Source organism: Diabrotica undecimpunctata, chromosome 6, assembly GCF_040954645.1.
Source record: "Diabrotica undecimpunctata isolate CICGRU chromosome 6, icDiaUnde3, whole genome shotgun sequence".
Lineage (NCBI taxonomy): Eukaryota > Metazoa > Arthropoda > Insecta > Coleoptera > Chrysomelidae > Diabrotica > Diabrotica undecimpunctata.
Window position 1 is genome coordinate 10,508,523 of NC_092808.1, and position 24,075 is coordinate 10,532,597.

Here is a 24,075-nt window from a genome sequence, read left to right on the forward strand (position 1 = left end):
GCGACTTCAATATCTGACGCCATCTTGACTTGAAGTGTATAATAGCACAAGACCAATGAAGAGTTATATAGTGAAGAATGATGATCGTTTTCGTAAATTTGTAATAATATTGTTATATTGTATAATATAATATTAACTGTCGAAACTAATGAATTACAAGATAAAAATAATCTTAAACATCAACTTACCAGGTTGGAAGACTTCATATTTCAACTTAGTAACAACATCGGATACAAAATTCGAGTCGGCGTTCGCGAAGAAAGGTACAGAGGCCACCAGAGATCTGCAATTGTAGTTGATGACGTCCTCTCGGAGCTTCTCCGACAGCTCTCCCAGGATGCACTCTTCGTCGAAGAACTTGCCCTGGTAGCGGTGCTCGAAGTACTCGGTGATGCGCTGGCGCATCTCCCTCGGCAGCTTTCGGTACGCCATGTACTCCTCAACTTGCTTTACCTGATCGGTGCAGTAAGGGAAAAGTGCGATTTGAGTTTTAGTCAGGCTCGGGCTGCAGTTTTTAACTATTATTTTTGTTTTTTATCGGATAATTACAGTAATGGACTGGGGAAGAAAGGAAAGGTAGATAGTACACGCTCAAAGTACATGGTATAGCAAACAGTTTAAACCAATTAACTTGAAAATGTTCTATATATTTAGGAAGTTACTTCCAGTCTATCAGAAATCTAAATTGTAGAAAATTGATGCTAGTTATTAGATTTAAAAGTTTGGCTAAATTATAAGACTCTAGAAATTGTTTTCTGTTATTATGTACCCAAAATATATGATCCGCACAAATTAATTACATACATATAGCTACAAATTAAAAAAAGAAACGTTAAAATTCGTCAAAAAGAAGGAGCTGTAGTTTATAGCACGAGTTTTTCTGTCCACTACTCCAAGCTGAGCGAATTGGAGCTTCACATTTTGAATTATATAATAGTCAAATGTCGTTTGAAGTTATACTTATAATAGTGAAATTTGGAGGAAGGTAATAAACAGACGTACGCTTCTTAACTAGTCATAACAAGTGACGTAATAGTGACAGATGACGTTACAGCGCCACTGTGACAGTTAATTTTAAATAGGACCTTCAAGTGATACCTCGTTTGAAAGATATTGAAAATACCTGTTCAACCATACTAATTTTATTTGAGTTTAAGCTCATTTTGATTAATAAATTAAATAAATACTAAAATTGTAGTTTCGCATTTAATTAATAAATATTAAAACCTCCGCCTTTGGTTACTTGTCAAAAAGTTGACGTTTTTCAATTCTCTAATTGTTTTTACGTCAACGTTAACTTCTTTTACAATTAACCAGAGGCGAACGTTAGTATATTTACTAATTAAATGCGAAACTACAATTATTGTAATATACCTATTCAATCATACTTATTTTGATTGGATTTAAGATGATTTTGACGAATAAATTAAATAAATATTAAAATTCTAGTTTGGCATTTAATTAATAAAAATTCTAACGTTCGCCTTTGGTTATATGTCAAAAAAGTTGACATTTGTCAATTCGCTAGTTGTTTTTAGTTTGTAAAAGCAAATATGTAGAAAAAAACAGTTTAGTTTCTGTTTCTGCTTAGTTTATTCAATTCAAGTTTAGTCAAGTTGTTTTTAGTTGGTTGTTCTTAGTTAATATTTAGTTTAATTATTATTTAACGAGACGTTTAAATTTTTACAAAAGCAGAACAGTACGTACTGTAGCCGACAAAGTAGCAGTTGTGTTAATAATTGGTGAATGTGGAAATAATTTCCATGCAGCGGAACACCTTTTTAATGAGAGGTACTCCGATTGCCCTATATCGAGAGCTTATTTGAGGAAGCTTCTTCGGAAGTTTAAACAAACAGGTAGTGTTCAAGATGTCAAATAATCTGGTCGAGCAACAATTACTGATGACAAAAATATTGACATAATTTCAGAAATGGTAGTAAACCCTATTTCTTCTACAGACCAAGTTGCATCTATCTATGGAATCAGTCAAAAGACAGTACACCGAGTGTTGGCTGAAAACAAATTTCATTTATATATATATATATATATATATATATATATATATATATATATATATATATATATATATATATATATATATATTCGGTTTTTTATAACGTCTTACGACGTTGTCCGACTCCCAAATGCCACTGTATTCTGTCTTGAGTTAGGTCTTCGTCCAGATTTCGAGCGCTAATCGCTTTCCTAACTCCCAGGTTCCAGCTCTGTGGTGGTCTTCCTCGTTTCCTCTTCTCTGGGGGTTGCCACATCATCGTTTTTTTAGGCAATCTTTCGTCCCCCATTCGGCTCACATGCCCATACCATATAAGCTGTTTTCTCTCAATATCCTCAACTATAGTGCCCTCTATACCCATTTGTTGTTTTACCACTTCATTCCGTATTCTGTCAGCTCTTGATATTCTCAAGGGAGAATATCAAGAGCCGACAGAGTGACTACGGACCAGAGGGAGTAACTACGGAATTAATAAAGAATGGCTCAGAGAAATTACACAGAATGATCACGGTGATATTTAACGAATATATTAATGAACATCCAACACCAGATGAATGGAAAACAGCATATATGACCCCAATATATAAAAAAGGTGACAGGAGAAATTGTAAAAACTATAGAGGGATATCGGTCACAAGTTCAATGAGTCGACTATACGGTCGAATACTACGGAACCTGATAGAGGAAGATTATCAATCGTCTGAAGACGAAGAACAAGGAGGATTTAGAGCAGGTCGTTCATGTTCAGATAACATCTTCTGTCTTAAACAAATTATAGAAAAGAAAATTGTGACAAATAGAGAGTTACATATGACTTTTGTAGATCTTGAGAAGGCATATGAAACAGTCCCGCTAAATAAACTATGGGAAGTCCTGGGCACATCAAACATACATCAAACATTGGTTAGTGCTCTCAAAGATCTATATTATGGTTCAAACTCCCAAAAATTTGCAGTTACTAAGGGTCTCAGACAAGGATGTTGTATCTCTCCGACTCTATTTAAGATTTATATCTCTGCAGCTCTGAAACAATGGAAAAGGAAAGTCAAAGGAATGGGTATACAATTGAACGATCAGGATTACATATATACTTTACAGTTTGCAGATGATCAGGTGGTGATCTCAAATGACAAAGATGACATGGAATACATGCTTAGAAAACTAATTGAAGAATACCAGAAATGGGGATAAAATATCAATTTAGAAAAGACAAAATACCTCTCAATTGGAGCTGAAGCAGAACAACTCGATATCGATGACAATCAAAAAATAAATCCATGCAACGAATATAAATACCTGGGCGTCATCTTCGACCGTAGTGGAAAAGACGAACGAGAAATAGAACATCGAATTGTACAAGCACGAAGAGCTATAGCATGTTTGAACGGAATTCTATGGAGTAAAGAAATATCAAAGAAAAGAAAATGGAACATCTATGAGACAATGGTTAAAACTAGCCTACTTTTGGGAGCTGAGACATGGAAAATAACCGAAAAATATAAGAAAAAGGTCGAAGCCACGGAAATGGATGCCATCAGAAGATCGATGAGAATATCAAGAATATCAAATTTCATCCATACAAATTAAAAATTGTGCACCAACTTTTAGATAATGACCCCGACCGAAGACTAGAATTCTGTGAAAATATGTCCAATAAAATTAACCAACATCCCGATTACATAAAAACAATTTATTTTAGTGACGAAAGTACTTTTTCTCTCAATGGAAATTTAAGCACATACAATGTGAGGTATTAGAGTGACACAAATCCTCACGTCTTTCGTGAAACACATTTTATTTAGGTATTTTGGGAAACCACATAGTTGTGTCTGTTTTTCTCAATACCAACTTAACCGGTGAAGTGTATCTGATGATGTTACAAAATGCAATTGAACCATTAATACTTGATATTCTGGAGGATAATCCAGATAAATTCGGCACCTTGGAAATAACGTTTCAACAAGATGGTGCTCCTGCACACCAATATGGTGCAGTAAGACATTACCTAGACGGGGAATATCGTGGTAAATGGATTGGACGACGAGGTACGATAGAAAGGCCAGCTTGGTCACCGGACTCACACCATTAGATTTTTTCGGTGGGGATACTTGAAATCTTAAGTTTACACTACAGCACCCGACAATATGGACATTTTAAAATAATGAATTGTTGAAGAATGTAGGGCAATTTTCCCCGACACATTTGAACGAGTACGGCAAGAGTTTAGAAATAGGATGCATTACTGCCAGGAAGAAGATGAAGCACATTTTGAACACTTACTATAAGAACTATTTGTTAGATATATTATTATTAAATGAGAAGCTACAATATTAGTATCTATTTAATTTATTCATCAAAATGAGCTTAAACTTAAACAAAATTATTATGACTGAATAGGTATTTTCAATACCTAACAAACGAGGTATCACTTGCGATAAGGTCCCATTTAAAATTATTTGTCACAGTGGCGCTGTAACGTTATCTGTCACTATTACGTCACCTGTTATAACTAGTTGAAAAGCCTACGTCTGTTTATTACCTTCCTCCGAATTTCACTATTATAACAACAATCGTTCAAAAGATACGAGGAGGGAACGGACTTTTGACTAGCACTGCATATTTGATAGATGTTATAAACAAACCTGCTGTGAATTTTCAAAGGACTAACTTCGTCTCTAATTATCGAAGGACCACTTTTTTTTTAATTTGTGAAAAAATGCCAGCTCTTCGATTATAAAAAAATAATTTTTCCATGTGCTTGTTCAAATTGCTTAAAAGAAAAAAATTGCAATATTTTTACAGTCAAGTTTTGCAATGTTGGAAATGTTTTTCACTGCTCTATAATTCTTTGGATAAAATCCGTTTGCCCCTCCCCTCTTGCTTATGGTACCCGGTACCAGATACCTGTCCGGGTCAAAGTCCCCAACAAGGTACTTTTTTTTACCTTATTTCACTGATCCTTTCGGCAAAATTACCTTTATACTATTAGATTACATTTGGTTACATAACTTGAAACAGAAAAGAAATTTCTATGAATCCTCATGTACCGAGCATGTAAAAAGCAGTTCAGAAATGTAGTCGGTGGTGTGGAATGTGTGAGATTTGCGTGTTTTTTTTATGTCGATAAAGAGGAGAAAAGCTAGTTTAAATATATAATCTGTTTTGCAGAAAACGATTACCTACATATACTTGCGGAAGCTATTTATATTTCAAATTTGTAATATCTTAATTGAACTACAAAGAATTAATTTATAATAAAGCCGTAAAACTCATGATGAATAATAATAATAAAGACAACGATGATGCTGATTGAGAGGTTGGAAAGTGTGTACGAACAATGATATTTCTTTTAAATAAAAGGTATCCAAATCGTGATAAAAAAGTAATTGGTACGTTATTAATTTGATAACAAAAGCCTCCCGAGACGGTTACGGTATTGAATTAAAGAAGAAGTAACTGGCAAGTCCTCCTCCTCAGTCTTTTCTCATTCGTAAGGATGTAGTGGCGTCATGTAATTTGTTTGGTTTGACTATTTCTATCCAATTATCTCTCTCCGGTGAGTGTTGATTTGGTTTGGAGAATGAGTAACCAGTCATCTCCTTTATTTGGTCCGACTATCGTACTGAAGATCTTGCTCTGGATCTTTTATCAGCTACGTTACCTTCAACTATCATTCGCTCCATGCCAACTCTTCTTCTAGTTATATGTCCAAAATATCTCAGTATATTTTGATTGAAAGTTGTGGTGAGTCTAGTTTTTTTGTTAAGTTTTGCTAGAATTGAGTTATTTGTGCGATGGGCGACCCATGGTATGCGCAACATTCTACGGTAGACCCATATTTCAAATGTCATTATACGCTGTAAATCGGCTTTTTTTATTGTTTAATAGGTGGCAATAGGAAATATCAATGCTCGAACAAGGCGTAATTTTATGATTTTTTGTGATGTCAGTGTTCTTCTAAATTCTTGTGAGTTTGGCTGTTACTGATCTGGTGTGATGCGTCGACGGATCTCGTCTTCGCCTCCTCCACTATTAGTAATAACGGAGCCCAAGTAATTAAATTGCCTGACCACTTCGTAACCTGCCATGATTCTTATCTCTGCCTGGTTGTTTCTGATGTAACTGGCAAGTACCAAATAAGAAAGCTGAAATTAAGGTTCTGTGAATATTTGTTGCAAAACCCACCAGCTTCATACGAATACTAGCAGACACATATAAATGCCATGAAAGACTCCAAAAAAGGTAATAAAAATTAATAAATTTCATTCCAATAAATAAAGCAGCAATAAATAAAGTTAAATAGCACTATGACTATGATTGTGATAATATACAGTTGAGAGTCATAATGTCTGCTGAAGTCGATCCCCAATTTTCTTCCAAATATTTGTTTAATGATGGAATAATAATCTTCTAGTACATGTAGTGTTAGAAACTCAAATTGAACAAGTTAACTACGGAGAGAAACTTAAACGTCGCTTAAAGTAATGTGCTACTTCTTCTTCTTCCCATGCCGTCCCCATTAACGGAGGTTGGCGACCACATTTTTAAAAGCTTCTCTGTCTTTTGCAACGTGGAATAATTCGTCTACAGTCATGTTTGTCCAGTCTCGAATATTTCGCAGCCATGACTTCCTCTTTCTACCTATTCCCTTTTTGCCATCGACTCTACCCTGCATGATGACCTGCAGAAGACTATATTTATTATTTCTTAGTATGTGTCCAAGGTATATAGTCTTGCGTACTTTTATCGTTCTCAACAATTTTTTGTCTCGACCCATCCTTCTCAGCACTTCCTCATTGGTGACCCTGGCAGTCCATGGAATTCTCAACATTCTCCGGTATATCCAAAGTTCAAAGGCTTCAATCTTTTTAACTATTTGCGCTTTTAGTGTCCATGTTTCTACCCCGTACAATAGTTGCGACCAGACGTAACATTCAACAAACCTCAGTCTCAGCGCAGTATTCAGATTTTTGTCACAGAACAATTGTTTAAATTTTAAGAACGCTGCCCTTGCCATTTCTATTCGTACCCGGATCTCATGGTCTGGATCTAATTCTGTGTTGATGTAAGCTCCCAGATATTTATATTTTGTCACTCTCTCTATTTGCTGTCCACCAAGAGTTAGATGTTCATTATTTATTGGACTCCTTGATACTATCATAAATTTGGTCTTATCTGTGTTGATGTCAAGTCCCATTTGAATGCATTCACTATTTATTGCATCTAGTAATGTTTGTAGTTCTTCTATACTCTCAGCCATAATTACCGTGTCATCTGCAAATCTCATGGTGTTTATGATTTCTCCACCAATTCTTATTCCCTCTTTTCTTTCCCATAAGGCTTTTCTGAATATGACCTGTGAGTACACGTTGAAAAGCGTCGGAAACAAGACGCATCCTTGCCTAACCCCTCTCGCAATCGGTATATTATTTGTTTCTATATCGTTCACCTTTACTACTGCTTTCTGGTTCCAGTATATACCTATATATACCAGCCTTAATAAACTCAATGTCTTTTTTGTCTAAATTGATGTTTTTTAATTCATCTATTAACTTCATATGCTGCACTCGGTCAAAGGCCTTCCTAAAGTCTATGAAGCATACATATGCACTCTTGTTATATTCCCGATATAATGGCTATATCGGGCTATATATAATGTGCTACTTGATTCCACTTAATGTTTAAAGTTATAAAGATAACATTTACCTTGCTAGGAGCTTGAACCTTGTCTTGTCTTCTCTCTCTCTCTCTCTCTCTCTCTCTCTCTCTCTCTATATATATATATAATATATATATATATATATATATATATATATATATATATATATATATATATATATATATATATTCAGGGATTCTACAGTATTCACTGCCTTCCCTCGCTCAACCGTTTCCATCTCTCTCTGCTGTCTGATTGTTCATCGTTTAGGCCTCTCTTATTCATGTCGTCTTCTACTTCGTTTCTCCAGGATCTTCGGGATTTTCAGCCCCATATGCCATAATACTTCGCACTAATGTTTTATAAATCTGTGTTTTTGTCTTCATATTTAGGTGTGTATCCCACCATACTGAGTTAAGTTGTCGGATTGCTGTTCTTGTTTGTTCTAATCTTTGCTAAATTTCTTCCTCTATTGTTGCCTTTTTCGTGATTATAAACCTCAAGTATTTGAATTTACCCTTTCCTTTGATTGTTATGTTATCGTCAATCTGTAGATCTTCTATGCCTTCTTCACTTGTAGATAGGTACTCTGTTTTCGCAAGGTTAATATCTGGTCCAGCCTTGGTATATTCTTCTTGTAGTTTCTTCATTATGTAACTGAGGTCGTCTTGGTCTTGTGCAATCACTACTTGATCGTCTGCAAAGCTTAACGTATATAAGTATTCGTTTCGTACCGGTACTCCCATGTCTTCGCATTTTCTTTTGGATGTAGTCAAGGCTTTCTCTGAGTATATTTTGAATAGGGTTGGAGATGTGGAACAACCCTGCAGGAGCTCCTTTGTTGTAGTGAAGTCTCCTTTATTTTTAAGTCTCTCTGTTTATTTTCTTTATACAGAGCTTTTGTAGCTTCTATGAGTTCCGTCTGTATTTCTAATTTCTACATTGCCTCCCATAGTTCTGACCTTGGTACAGATTCATACGCCTTTCTCAGGTCCACAAATGCCAAATGTATTCCTCTATTTTTTGCTTTTTTCTCTTTCCTTTTCTCTTTGCTCTTGTCTTTTCTCTTTTGATAAAATTAATAGCAACGAAGATAACTCTGGAACATTTTCAAATTGTCACTCTATATACGTTGGGTTTACGATTTTAGTCGACTGAATCATAGCCATTAATGCAATATTCAATATATCTCTTTATTAGTATCATTTAAAGCGTCTAAGTTTATTTGTTTGTGACTTTATTGTCTTCATTTCTATTTGGGACTCGAGATAATATTAGCGAAGCACAAACTAAGTGAGATATTCAGATTTATGTAGCTGAATAATTACTTTTGGAGACTATATTCTATAAAGAATAAAGTGAATTTTTAATGGAGTTTCTTATAAAAGTGAGATACAGGGAAATGTCATTATTTTTTAAATATATGTATACAGAGTGATCAACTTTTGTGACAAAGTCTGGTATAACTGTTATTATAGGGGATACCAATAAAAGTTATTTACAAAAATACAAAAAAGTTGTTAGCTTCATATTTAAAATTAGTTATAGATATACAGTGTCTTCCATAACACTGCACTGCCTTAAATATATGTTTTATTAATTCAATATTCCTGTATTTTATATTAAATTTTAAATCCGCTTTACATCCTTAAGTTATTTTATGTTATACAGACTATTTAAAAAGTTATAACTAAACTTCAATGAAAATTTTAAGGAATTCAATGCCCTGTATAATTGAAAAGGAATAAAAAAGCAAAGGCTTGTTGTAGCCATAATATATAAATGTCAAATTCATAAAAATGATTAGTTTTGCTAATACTCTTTAAATCTAATACAGGGTAAGTAAGGGTAAATCGAATACACTTTTCAAATATACACGGCGTTGAACTTTTTATGATTTTAATTGAGATGCCGTTATAACATTTTACATACCCCGTATAACATAAAATAATTTTTTATTTTTGTAACAAGAAAGTAGAGCGAATTTTAAATTTAAAATAAAACATATCTTTGATGCGGTACCGTGTTATGGAACACCCTGTATACTTCAAAGTAATTTTTGAATGGAAAGCTTAGAGCTACCTCTCATTTGTGTAAATTACTTTTGTTGAATGCCCTATAATAACAAATATAATGGACTTTGTCATAAAAATTAATCACCGTGTATATTGGTTTTCTGCAAAACCGATTTTCTTTAATAATTCAAATCAAAAATATTTTATAAAAATTCGTTATTAATAGAAAATATTTCGACTGCTTTGCTTTTAATATTTACAGTTTGATTTTGATGAATCCAGCCACCATTAGTAACCAGAAAATGAAAGTTTAATATTTTCCATTAATAAAAACACATACACCAACAAAAATCTGCATAATACTGAGTTTTAAAAAATATATCACCATTTTTATGTACAGGCGCTATTATATATACGAATACTAAGATCTATTTCAATAATTTGATTGCTACTTTTCTGACGAAATCTAGTCGTAGTTTTGGTAATATTTACAAAAAAAAAAAAAGAGATCAACTATACATAAATGAAAAGATGATCTAAGAGTTGAGGGATTATAAATATATTGGCAAAATATATTATCCTCTTTTTATTTTTACTTGTTTTATATATATATATATATATATATATATATATATATATATATATATATATATATATATATATATATATATATATACCCGGTATTTAGGCGGCCCACGCCCTTCCGGTAGGGATCTATGGAGGAGTATCACCGAGCCGCAAGCCCTTATCTCTTACCGTACTGCTCCACCATAGGCCGATCAGATACCAGCATATTCTAGACTAAGCCGCAGATTCATTTAGAATTTTAAACTGCTGCGTTAGCTTTTTTGTTTTCTGTACACCGAGCTGGGGATTAAACTGACATCTCTCGCAGTGAAGCGAAGGAGAAGCCAGCCGCCCAGCCCGCTTGTTTTATCACCTCATCTAATATTCTCCTTCTTCCTCTTTATAATATAAGCAATTCTGCTTGTTTATTGGTGGATTAATACCTCTATGGAAGGTTGTCACTCCATCTTTTGCGCGGTCGTCTGATACTTTTTCTGCCGATTGGTGGCTTATCTCTTGCTATTTTAACGACACGGGTCTCCTCCATTCTGCTTATGTGGTTATTCCATTCTTTTTTTTTATTTTGTGTCCATTCATTTATGCACTGTACGTTACATTTTCTTCTAATGTCTTCACTTCTCTTTCGATCTCTCAGCGTATTTCCTGTAATTATTCTCAGTACTCTCATCTCTGCCGTTTCCAGTAGCCTTTGCGTTGTGGCTGTGTCAGTTCTTGTTTCTGAGGCGTATGTCATTATTGGTCTTACACTGGCTTTATAAATTCTTCACTTCATCTCTGTGTCAATGTGTCTGTTTAGCCATATAGTGTTATTAAGCCACCCTGATAGTCTATTTTCTTTTTGTACTTGATCTCCCACTTCTTTGTCCAGGTCTCCATAGCTAGACAGTGTAATTCCAATGTATTTTATTTCCATTACTTGTTCAATACTAATTCCATCAATTTCTATTTTACATCTAGTTGGTTCTTTGCTGATTATTATTGTTTTAGTTTTCTGAGATGATATTGTCATATTAAATTCTTTTGCTCTTATGTTAAATCTGTGAACCAGTCTTTGCAGACTATCTTCATCTTGGGCTATCAATATTGCGTCGTCTGCGTAACAGAGTATTTTGATTTCTTTGTTTTCCATTCTGTATCCTCTTCTTTTGTTAACGGTTTTAATGATTTCATTCATGATCATATTGAGGAGCATGGGGCACAATGAATCCCCTTGTCTTATTCCGCTGCCTATTTCTATAGGTTATGTAATTGTCCATCTATTCTGACTTAAATTTTGTTGTTTTGGTTGATGTTATCGATAATTTTTATAATTTTTAGGGGAACTTCTCTATTATACAGAAGATGGATTACATCTTTGTCTTACTCTGTCAAACGCTATCTTTAGGTCAATCAAACACAGAAATGCTGGTATATTATACTCTAGTGATTTTTTAGTAATTTTCTTTATAACGAATATTGCATCTGAACACGATCTTCCACTACGAAAACCCTGTTGTTCGTCTGCTAGACCTATCCTCCGATTTATTAGCACTTGTAAAATTTTAGTTGTAAGTTTTAGCGTAGTATTTAACCAGTTTATACCTCTGTAGTTTTCTGGCTGTTTTTTATCTCCTTTTTTGAATAGTAGAATTAGTTCGCTCGTTCCCCATTCTTCCGGTATTTTATTGTGTTTTATAATTTTATTAATTAATTTTGTTAATTGTTTTGTCATTGCTGCTCTACAATATTTCAGTAACTCGTTTGGTATCCCGTCTTTACCTGCTGGTTTTCTGTTCTTCAGCTTTTCAAGTATTTTCCGAACTTCCTGTACATTTATATTAAGTTCTTTATTTGTGGTAATTTCTGGTGTTTCCGGTTCTAGCGTTATTTGTTCTTCCTCTGCATATATCTAATATAATATTGAATAATATAGTATGCATTAGTCTTCCTGTCTAATTCCAGTTGTTATTTTGGTAGTTGCTCTCGTTTCTGTCTGAATCTCTACTTCAGTTTAGTTTCTTATGTATATATTTTTTACCAGTTTTATGAGAGCCAATGGTACTTGTTTATTACATACTAGATGTGTAGCGTCTGATAGTCGCACTCTGTTGAATGTCCCTTTTAAATCGACGAAGCATATGTAGGCTAAATTGTTGTATTGTATAGATTTCTCAACTGTTTGCCTCATTACACTTATCGCATGGTTACAAGATCTTCCACTTCTGAATCTTTGTTGTTCATCTTATATAATAATAAATGACATAGCAAAAAATCAGTTATACTCAATTTATTCCACAAATTTTTTTAACACGTCAGAAAAAATGTCAAAATTTAATAATGTCTTGAGATTAGGTCGATTTCCTCTTGAGGTATCTTACCTCAGGCTACTTGTATCTCATACCGAAATGCTGCTAGAGGATGTGGTAAAGAGAGTAACCTTGTCATAATGCCCTTGACTTGTTCGATTCATGAAAGGGGAAAATATAAGAAACCAAGGCAACAAATCATCAGCATCATCATCGTTATCTTTGGATCGACAGTCATATGTAAATCCTGGCTTGCTCTAAGATTCGTCGTCATTCGGTTATTTTTATAGCGACCTATAGTTATCTTCCGATTTTTAATATCGACTTTGTGTCACTGTCCTTGATCGTTTATAGCTCCAAATATTTTGTGGAGTATTTAGGCTCGAATGTATCCAAAAGTCTTTCATGCTTCTGCGTTAGGGTTCATTTTTTTTGCTCCATATATGAGGACTGACCTCAGTAGTGTTGAACATATAATAATTTTAGTTCTTCTTTGGATAATTCTTGAATGGAATTGCTTTTGGAGTCCTTATTTGTATGGTTTATTCGTCTTTTAATTTCTTTGCTTGTTTTGTTGGTAGTAGTCACCAGCAAGTCAAGGTATTTGAAGTTGTTAAGACATTCAAAGATATGACTTTTAAAGACTGTTTCCTATTCCTTATTTGCTATGGGATCCTTAGGTCGATTTCCTCTTGAGGTATCTCATTCCAGACTACTTGTATCTCATGCTGAAAGGTTGCTAGAGTGTGTGAGGATGAGTTAAAGGAAGTAATCTTCTCATAATGCTCTTGAAGTGTTCAATGGATGAAAGGAGAAGATCTAAGGCACCAAGGCAACAAATGGACTTGATTTAAAATAAGCCAACGTAATCTTGGCTGTATGTAGTGGCGCATTATCTTGATGGAAAAGTGGGTTGGCGGCTTTCGTATATTAGGCAGTACATGTTGGTTAACCACCTCCTGGATGTGAAGCACTTCGGTCATGTTACTTCTGATAAACAACAAAGGTGACGTGATTCCATAAATAATAGACCCTATAACATAACAGTGTCTTGCACATGCATTTCTAAAGAAAATTAAAGATTACTATCTTTTCCGCGTCCCTTGCACAGCCATAATAAATGACAAAACAGAATCTAGATTCATCACTATAGACAATGGTATTCCATTAGGCTCAACGAAATTCAGCCGTTCTCTGCGAATCACTTCGGTGCCTAGAAGTGAGAGGTAAAAAACTTAAAAGGTATCAAGTATATCCAAAACTTTTTAATGGTAATAGGCCTTATATGCTCTCCAAACCATTCTAATGGACCTTGTAGAAGTGACGCATTCCCCCAGAGACAAAAGCCTAAGGTGGCTGTTCTTCTGACAAGTCTTAAGCCTCTATACGGGCTGCTTGTATACGGTCTTCTTGATTATATATCCGATAACAAACCACCACCATAATAATATCTGTGTGTACCCCATGGCTCTCACTATTCCCGCTTACTAAGTCGCTAAGATGTTGAAAATTTCCTCGTCTTTTCACTCTGGGCGTAATGAGAGAATAAAAGATTAACACAGCACACAGCTATTCACAATGTATGAGAGATCCGACGATCAAATGCCAATTGCAGATTAAAAAACACAACTATTGTTCATTTCCTTTTTTTTTTAAAGAGCGGACCATATCACAAAAACCACTTTATCTAGTTAATTAAAAAACTAATTGTTTTTTGTTCTAACTTGAACAAACAAATTTCTAGAAATTAGTTATATTAAATTGTGTATTTAATATAACTAATTTGTTATTTCCACATATTTCTTCCAAGTTTCTAGTATCTCTTCCACACTTAGTAGCGGATTACCTTGGTTATCTACCAAACATCCACCTCTTCTAGGCTTCTATAAGCCTGCAGCTTCTTTAACTTTTTTGTGCATATTGAATGAATCGTGTTTCTGTTGTAATAGCTGTATTTCCGCACATTGTTCTCCCAGGTGTGTATCCTTAGCCATTCTGGTTGCTTTTTTGATTTCTTTTTCTATTTTGTTGTATAATGTCTTGTACAGATCTTTGACCTTTTGCCTCTTTTCCATCATATCTAGAATCTCATTTGTTATCTACGATTTTTTCTTAATTTTTGGTGGTTTGGAGAATATTTCTTGTATGTCTTGTGAAACTTTATGCAATTTTTCAAGCTCCTGGTCTATTAAATCCGTTTGAATAACGGTATTCAAATTGCTATGTATATACAGTTTTTATCTTGTGTGCGGATCAGATACTCACTCTACAGATCCCTACTGGAAGAACGTGTACGCTTAGAACACTAGAATATATAAAGAAAATAAAAAAAAACACTCAATATAAATCTAGTAAATTATAAATATATTGTAAATATTATAAGAATATCGTGACGACAGCCAATCTCCTCGGAGGAGATGCGTTTATAGAAAGATAAAAATGTTACGAAGAAAGTATTACATCGACCAGTTTTCATGTATTTTAAATTAGTTCTTTCTATAATAAGATGGGAATAGCAGATTTTTGTTTATGTATTTACCTTCACTATGTTCTAAAATTCTAAAAAATATATTTATATTTTAGAGATTGTAAAATATAAAATACAAAGAAACATGTAGTATATTTGTTAATTCGTTAATGATATGCACATGTGTATTATTGAATAATGTTTATTATTTCCAAACCAATAAAATTGTTAATTGTTAGTATAAAACCCCATGAGATATGTTTTAATGTCAAATGACTGCAGAAATTCGTGCTATAATCAAACGTGCTGAAGATATTGTTTTTGTGCTGTTTATGTTATGTAGATTAGTATACTCAAACTCATGCAGTTCAAAGGTATTTTTTTAATGTACATAAATATGCCATAAGATTTTCGTAAAGCCGTAGTAAAAATAGAAAATTTGCAGTATTAAATCAGATATTTTCTGAAAATTGCTGCGAATCTTTTGCTAACGCTGTGAGTTTATGTGATTTGTTTAAAAATCCAAATACATTATGTATTACTAGAGAGAAAGCACATACAAGCCTGAAAAACGTAAGAAGCTACGGAGGAAATAATGTCAGCAGCAAACCTTGTCTGGTGAAAGCCAAGTCAAAATTTAAAACCTCAAAACCCATAAAAATAATTCAAAATAAGTCTATCAAATACGACAAGGTGAAGCCAAAGTCCTACTAGGTACTTGATCCTATTCAGTTTGGATTCTAGCGATAGTGCGGTCTCTAGGATACTGCAATCTGATTAAACTGTAATCGGTAATATTCTTCAAGCTAGTACAGCACCTTGAAAAACTGCAATTGATAGTCTTTTACCAAATTTTTTGAAATACTTACCTCAACAATCAAGTAGCTGTTTTACAGTTGGACGAAAAAATAAGGTTAGAGAAAGAACGGAATACATGGAGATTGCTTTTTATCCTTTACCAGGATAGATTACTGACCCAAAAATTAATGAAAGATAATAACGAAATAATCCAATATTTTGACCAATCACAGAAGTTTTGTTTCTTAAATTTATTTAAAAAAAAACGGTCTGATCAGGGAAAACTAACTAATAATCCATTGGTTGGTAAGTAATGCTGCTGATCGAGACTATGAAGCATTGCACTTTTCTGATAGCACAGTTGGATGAGACTCTACATCAGTTTTAAAATGCTGATATCGTAGATTTTAGAAGTTCACGACAAATAGTAATACAGATGAATTCAGATGCGCCTAATCATCAGAAGAGATCATTATATCAATTAGATGCTAAAGATAAAAAACACTTGACAAAAAGAATTTTTAATAGAAATTAGTTGTGGTAAATTGGCAGAAGCCCAAAAGATCTGCAGACATTGTGGCCATGCATGGAAAGCGACGCTGTATAAAGATTGGAGGCTATTTCATGATCCTAACGTTAAAGATGAATATAAAAGGGATAATACTTTAGACAGCACAGAAAAGGCGAACGACAAATCTCTAACAAGATTCTGCTAATAAGATGAACAAAAAAACGCTAAAGAAAATAACCAGAAGAGTAGAGAAAGCGACTTCATCTGAAAATGAATGAAACAAAAACCAAATATATAGTTTTGGGAATCGGTCAAGAATGTATCGATAAATATTTAATAGGTAATTTTTTAAATAGAAAACTATATGACATAATAATGACGATATTAGATTTTTATTTCGATGCATGGCAACCGCAAGCCGCTTATACGTATTTCAACCTCTTTAGGTCTCATCAGAACGACATATGCTGTTGCTCTAAATCAAAACAAAATCTATCCTTTATTGTCCTACGACGGGATAAATTTTGTTACGATTCAGAGCAACAACATGTGGTTCTGATGAGACCTAAAGAGGTTGAAATACGTATAAGCGGCTTGCCGTTGCCGTGCATCGAAATAAAAATCTAATACCGTCATTATGTTTTAGTTCTTTACTCTGTTTGGAGTACCAGAAACTGAATTCACTACGAATTTTGTCCATGATGAACGGCATATGGATTGCACATTTAGATTCCCTTGCCGACTAATTCATCAATCTGTCTACTTTGCAAGATTTAGAAAGCACAGTGGTAAATATTTGAATTCAGTTTCACCAAGTAGGAAATCTTAGGATTCCTATTGTTGAAAACTATATGATTTTAAGTGCAGAGAAAATTTCACTTATCTAGGGACGAATATCAATAATAGAAATGACGACTCGAGAAAAATCCTGGGCAAAGTTAACATCCTAAGCAGAATTGCAGGAATACTAGGCAAAATATCAAAATTCAAAGTTGTCTCAAGGAAAATCAAATAGAGACTCTGCAGAATTGTTATGAAACCGGTTAAGTTTTACGAATACAAACTGTGGACACTGTACAGAGATTCAAAAAAGAATATTGAAATATGGGTAATTAAAATACTACGCAGAATCTTTGGCAGAAGGTGACAACGATAAAAAAAATAAAATTTAAGAAAATCTCCAGCCAAATTATAAACCTTTAAGACCTACAGGTCTATTATATACAAACTATTGGTTCTCTAGCTATATCAAGATGAGTCACTTTAAGTTGCCTCGTATTATTCGTATGGGTTTGACAATAACATTGCTCATTGATCATTAATCAATGAGCAATGAATGATTTTCCGAATAAGAAGCACTTCAGCAGCGTACACTAATATCATTATGTGAGGTAGATCGGAAAATACAGCTACCATCTCCAGATTTACTGAAGTTTTAGAATTTATTTGTAAAATCATTAGAATCATAGTAGTAAGTCAAGCGGGCTTCTGGATCACCTTGGTCACCATGCCATCTAGATTTCTGACGATGAGAGCGGAGAGTGTCCTCCATTGAACTTAAGGCCTACAAGGAGTCCAAGAAGTGTTCGACAATGACTGGAGAGTGCTAAGAGAGTGTTCAAGCAATCGAAAATGATCAGAAGATTCGGGGACCACTCTGCAGTTTCAGTGCAGAAGTTATCGCTTATCTTTTGGTCTTGTCTTCTATCAACCTAACTGTGCAGAGTGGATCAATTACAATATTCGCAGAGATCTTTCATATCTAGAAGAGTTTGTATATATAGCATTTTTCATATAAAAATGCTTGCACGTCACAATTTATATAAAGTGACGTCACTTATATTTAAAATTTCCAGAACGTCAACCTTAGAGTTCAAATTTTCCTAACACAGCTAATAATACGAAACCCATACGGAACTGCTCGATCTTTCATAGGCATCAACATGGTGTAATAATCAGAAAAATAAAATCATCATTATATTGAAAATTTTAGAATTATATTGATTAACTACTCAAAAACATTTGTTATTATTAATAATATAAATTTTATGAAATAAGTTTTTAAGTCTAATATTCCACAAAATAATAATTTTAATTAAATAGATTAGACAATTGTATGCAACTGATACAGGAATACTTCAAATTTTATTGACAGTTCAGCGTGTGGCAAAAGTGTATAAAGTGTTGCCGCTTTTTTAGAGTAAGAATTTTGTTTATGTTTTGATTTCTTGCACAATCTGATCATAATATAGTTTATATTAAAAAAATTGTATTTGTAAATACATATTAAATTTAGATTATTAGCTTTAAAAATTAATTATTGTTGTGTATTGTGATTGTGCTATACCAAAACAAATAAATAGTCTGTAGAAAGCTGATAAGCTTTCATATAAGATAGATTATTTTGAACAAGAAATAATCACGGGACGTTTTTACTATTAAAGCCCTAAATTTTGTATTAAAATGTTTTCTAATATATTTTAGTGTGTTGCGGTAGTCTTAAAACTAAGTGTATTTGCTGTTAATATAATAGTTTGACAAATAGTTCCCATTTTAAAAATTCATCACTTACTAACTATTCTGATGTTTTGGCAACGCTGTGGGGTTCTGACGTCGTAAATCTTGAATGACGTGCAAGCATTTTTATTAGAAAAATACTATAGCAGTTACTATAGGTAACTGATATTTGTCAAGAACATAGAGAAAAGTAGGAGATAATTTTTAATGAAAGTTATATGAATACATGAATTATATATTACATAATATTATGTAAATACTTACTATGCTTTCAGACATTAGAAAATGCGGTACAATTAATATATTTTTTACTAAAAACAGATTTAAGAATAAATGTATAAAATTACAAAAAACCTCATGGCATAAAATATAATTAAATATTTTTTATTAAAAATCAAAAGTTTATTTAAATAGAAAATAAATGCATGTAATAAATACAGCTCTATACTGAAGATACACAACTAAATTTATAGATCATTCGCATTTAATATATTTTTTATTATACTCTATATATTCGCTTTTATGAATTATAAAAAATGTCAGAATTACATATAAATTTTGTTGTGTGTATTTATAACTATGTTTGTTAATTATATTGATTGATATACTACAGTGTACATCAGAAAGGGAAGAATGCATAAAAGAGTTAGTTAGAAATAGAGATCAACATGCATCATGTAGCGTTTTGCAAGTACTGATATTATTTACTCATTTGTGTAGCTAGATTTTGAACGCTTGACCACTAATGGCCTTCTAAAGTAGCTCTGCAAGCGATGCGCACTAATAAAAATAAAAAAGTAACCGTAGCTATATTTCTAAGAATGAATATATCGAAAAACACAACATAATGTGTACACAATAAGAAATTTGTTGATAGCAAAGGAAGAAATGAATTAAAAATCAGTTTAATAGTAATTTTGGTAATTTTTCTGCTCATCTTCAGGTCCCTGATAAGGTTACTTAACCGCTAAACAGAGAAATTACAGTTAAAAGAGATGTGGTGAGTGGTAAGCATACTATTCGGTCAATTAGGCGAAAAAATTCTTTGTGGTGAAAATACTTTTAAATGTAAATTTTTGCACACATCGATATATAAAAATTTTTTTTAAGGAGACGAAGTAGATGATATAAGTCAAAAGTTTCTAATGTGCTATGAATGTTGTGTTGTTTTGTGTTGTGTTTGTTATGTATAGCAAATGTAAATTCTTATTTTAGCAATTAAATAACCTTATCGGGCATCTGATAAGGTTATGTAAGAACAGCCAGTAAGCTCCCGGTAATATTTACTTTGTTTTTTCTATTATTTGCTTAGCTACTTAAGAAAAACTGTTAAATAATCTAAGATCCTTAAGTAGGATAAAGCAGAGAGGAATATTGTTATTACAAAATCTAGCTACACATTGGTTAATATTAAATAATAAATAAGGTTAATATATTCGATATTTAAATTAATTTAAAGGTCTACAAATTGGTTAATTTCATACGATGCATTATTTACAAAATTGTTTGTTTTACTAGTAATACATTAGAAATAAAAGCATACCAGCAATATATTATAGAATAAAACCACTGGTTTTAGTTTTCATATAATGTATTACTCAAATTGACATATTTCGCTAAAACATTATCTTTCTCACAAGACTAAGTAATTTTAAGATAAAGTTTTATTCGCTAATATCTGTATTTTAATAGGGATTTTGACTTAATAAAAATATATGTTCGAACGAGAAATGCAGACCTTCCAATAATTTTTTGAGTTAAAAATCAAGTCAGCATTATAAAATCATTTAATTCTTAAAATTTACAGTAACTCCAATGTATTAATTTATGTAAGATTAAGAAATTATGATTAAATTATGTAGGCAAATAATTAGTATTTGTGCAATTCATTGATTTTTTTCCGTTAACGAAACTAACTTATGTTCAGCCATCAATTTTTAAAAAACATATGTCTGTTTGACCTATGTATACTTTTTGACATTTATTAAAAGTGATAATAAATATGTACTCTTAAACTTTGGCTTCTAGGTTCACCATATTTATTATTTTTGTGTAAGTATACTAAAAAATTGTTGGCTTTTTGAGCAGAACTAATTCCTTTTTTCTTCAAAACGTTTACTGCTTTATCGGTTAGTGGCATAAATGTTAAAGAACCGTGTATATGGAACTATTTGTATAATTTTCATCAGGTAAGTTGTTCATTAATAACTCAAGATATAGAGAAGAAACAATTAAGGTGGTATGGGCATGTTCAACGGATGCCAGCATCAAGACTCCCCAAAAAAGTAATAGAATGGCAACCGATAGGTCGACGGAAAAGAGGAAGACTCAGATTAGAATGGCAACACGGCGTAAACAAGTCCATGAGCAAAAGAAATTTAACAACAAACGACTGCGAAGATAGGAAGAGATGGTGTTTAGGTATCGGACAACGTCGAAAGACGTTCTAAACCGATGTATATATAAGTTGTTCATTAATTTTAGTTCATATTTAAACCTGTTTAAACAATAAAGTATAACAATAGGTACTTTTTAGAGTTGGAAAAGAATTTGAACTTTTTTCCTTAAATTTGTAGATAAAAGTGCTTTTTTTCTTCTTTTATCATAGAGGTCTTTTGGTATGTTTTGTTCCAGTTTATTTTAAAGCCAAACATTTTTTAAATTGAAGAGTTCAGTGGTCTTTATTCAGTCCCAAAGTCACTCGTAGAAGATATAATCAATTTTTTTGTCCCAAATTAAACCCATATACTTAATGCATACAAGCACTGTCATATTACAACGTACTGTATTAAGCATGAACGTTATTAAGCATGATGAACAAATTAGAAGCCTTCAAAATATGGTTATATCGTAGAATGTTCAGAATATAAGGGGTTTAACACATTTCAAACAGAGAAGTCTTGAACAGAGTAGGTCAAGGTGAAGATAAAAAAGAGAAAACTCAAATATCTTGATCATATAATGAGAGGAAGCAGATACAGGATAATGCAGTTGATACTCAACGGAAAGATCGACGGAAAAAGAGGAATTGGTAGGAAAAAACCTTCGTCAATGGAGCGGCGTATCAGCAGATGAATTAATAAATGCCGCGCAAGATCGAGAACGATATCGGCAAATCGTCATGTAAGCTATCCACGCCTAGAACTTGGGCACGGTACTCAAAGAAGAAGAAGTATTAAGCATTTTCCTGATTGATCACTAAATGGAGCGGTTGGTGGTCCAAGAAAGGCTTCAGAGTCAACGCCAAAGCGGCAGATCTCCACAGCGATGGGCAGACATTACGAAAAAGCTTCTTAATAAACAGTATACTGAGGCAGAAGGTGTAACAGATGATCGCGACCGATGGAGAAATATTATTACACAGATAATTCGAGCTGCTGAAGCTCAATGATGAACTACAACACATCTGCCAATATGTTAATGACTATGATAATGATGAAGTCTCGACCTAATCTGAGATCCTGTAATTAATCAAAGAAAGATGAAAGAGCAAAATACATAATGATATATACAGTTATAGACCCATAAATGGCCAAATTAGGAGAATAATCAGAGACATCGAAATATCACAAACACAACACGGAAATCGAAAAAATAACAGGAAAATTCAACAATAAATTAATAGAAGAACTAATAAATTACTAAGGAGAAATAATTGTACATATCGAAGAAATTAAATTAACATGAAAAAGGTTTAATTGATTATCAAAGAAGGAAAAAGGAGGTTATCAAAAAGGTCACAAAGAAGACAGTGGGATAAACCAATGTGGATTCACAAAAGGAAGATCTACAATAAAAAATTAAAAATTCCACATAAACTTAAAAAATTAATAGAAATGACAACGAGAACTACAAAAATTAGCAAATAGACACAAAGAGTAGAGACAGATAATTTCAGTATAAATAAAGGGATAAAACAAGGAGATACAACGCTATTTAATCTAGCCTTAGAATATGTACTACGAAATATAAATAAAGAAAATCTAAAAACAAGAGGTGGTCAAATAATCGCATATGCAGACGATATTGCTAATACTGCAAAGAACAAGAAACTAATGAAAGAAATGATAGAAGATATAAAAGAGAAAGGAGAGGTAAGGGGACTAATAATTAAGAGTTACAATAAGCAAAACCGGAGAAAAAAAGTCCGAAATAAAAAAAAAATATTAGCAGCGAATAAAGCTTATTTTGCAAACAAATTATCATTTAAAAGCAAAACACTGACTAAGAAAACTAAGATGAACATTTATAACACCATAATTAGGCCAATATTATTATATGCAGGAGAAACAATGACGATGGTCAAAAAAGATGAAGAAAACTTAAGAATAGCGGAGAGAAAGATTATGAGCACTATACTGGGGCCAATCAAAACATATCAAAATGAATATAGAATATAGAATATAGAGATTAAGGAAGAATTTAAAGAAGACATCGTAACTAAAATAAAGCAATGCTGATTTAGATGGTTAGGTTAAATTTGGCGAGCAGGAGATGAAGCAGTGCCATATGCAATGATAGAATGGAATTCCAGAAGGAAGAAAGAGAAGAGAAAGACCAAGATCAAGTCCTGAAATCAATCATGTACTGTTAAAGTCAACAACGAAAAAACAGAGGAAGTGAAAGACTCTCATATTCAACTTGTACCTACCTACTTAGAGATAATTTTTTAAGAAGCGCTAGAATATACGGAAGCAGGAATACTATTAAATTAAAACAAGTTGTTTACTTGTTCGCCAACAAGATATGTCGATAACACCGTCATTTTTGCCGAAACTACTCAAGAATTACAGCTTTTAATGAATAAAGTAGCTGATATTTTAAAGAGGGTTTGCAGAAAAACGCTAGATTTACGCTAAATATAAAAGAACAAACAAAACAAAGCAGGTAGCAACTTAGTTGCTACCTAGGGAAAGTGTGCCTATGTTGGACCCCTACCTATGATGGACCCCCTGCTGTAATTTCAAATAGGGCGCGGTAACATGCACATCGCCGGTTGCCGCTTGCGCACGAAGTTTGTAGTTTAGTATTTGCAAAGTTTCAGACCCGTGGCGGTTATAACAGTAAATTTGTGAAATAAAATTAAAATTTGGCGTTGCTGATCTAATAAAATTTTTTGGTAAGTAATATTTTACTGGTAACGGATATAGATATATAGATACAGATACAATTTTAAATGTAATTAATGCCTTTAAAAAGACAGGAATAGAACCGTTCAATC

General features: G+C 32.9%; 1 protein-coding gene across 2 annotated transcripts in view; it reads right to left on the reverse strand.

The window, feature by feature from the left end:
* The window catches only part of Ih (hyperpolarization activated cyclic nucleotide gated potassium channel Ih), a 482,830-nt gene that overhangs the window by 56,943 nt on the left and 401,812 nt on the right, over positions 1-24,075 (reverse strand). For both annotated transcript variants that reach the window (XM_072534207.1, XM_072534206.1), the window contains exon 8: positions 189-453. In XM_072534207.1, the coding sequence (XP_072390308.1) occupies positions 189-453 (265 nt within the window). The remainder of the gene's footprint in view (positions 1-188; positions 454-24,075) is intronic.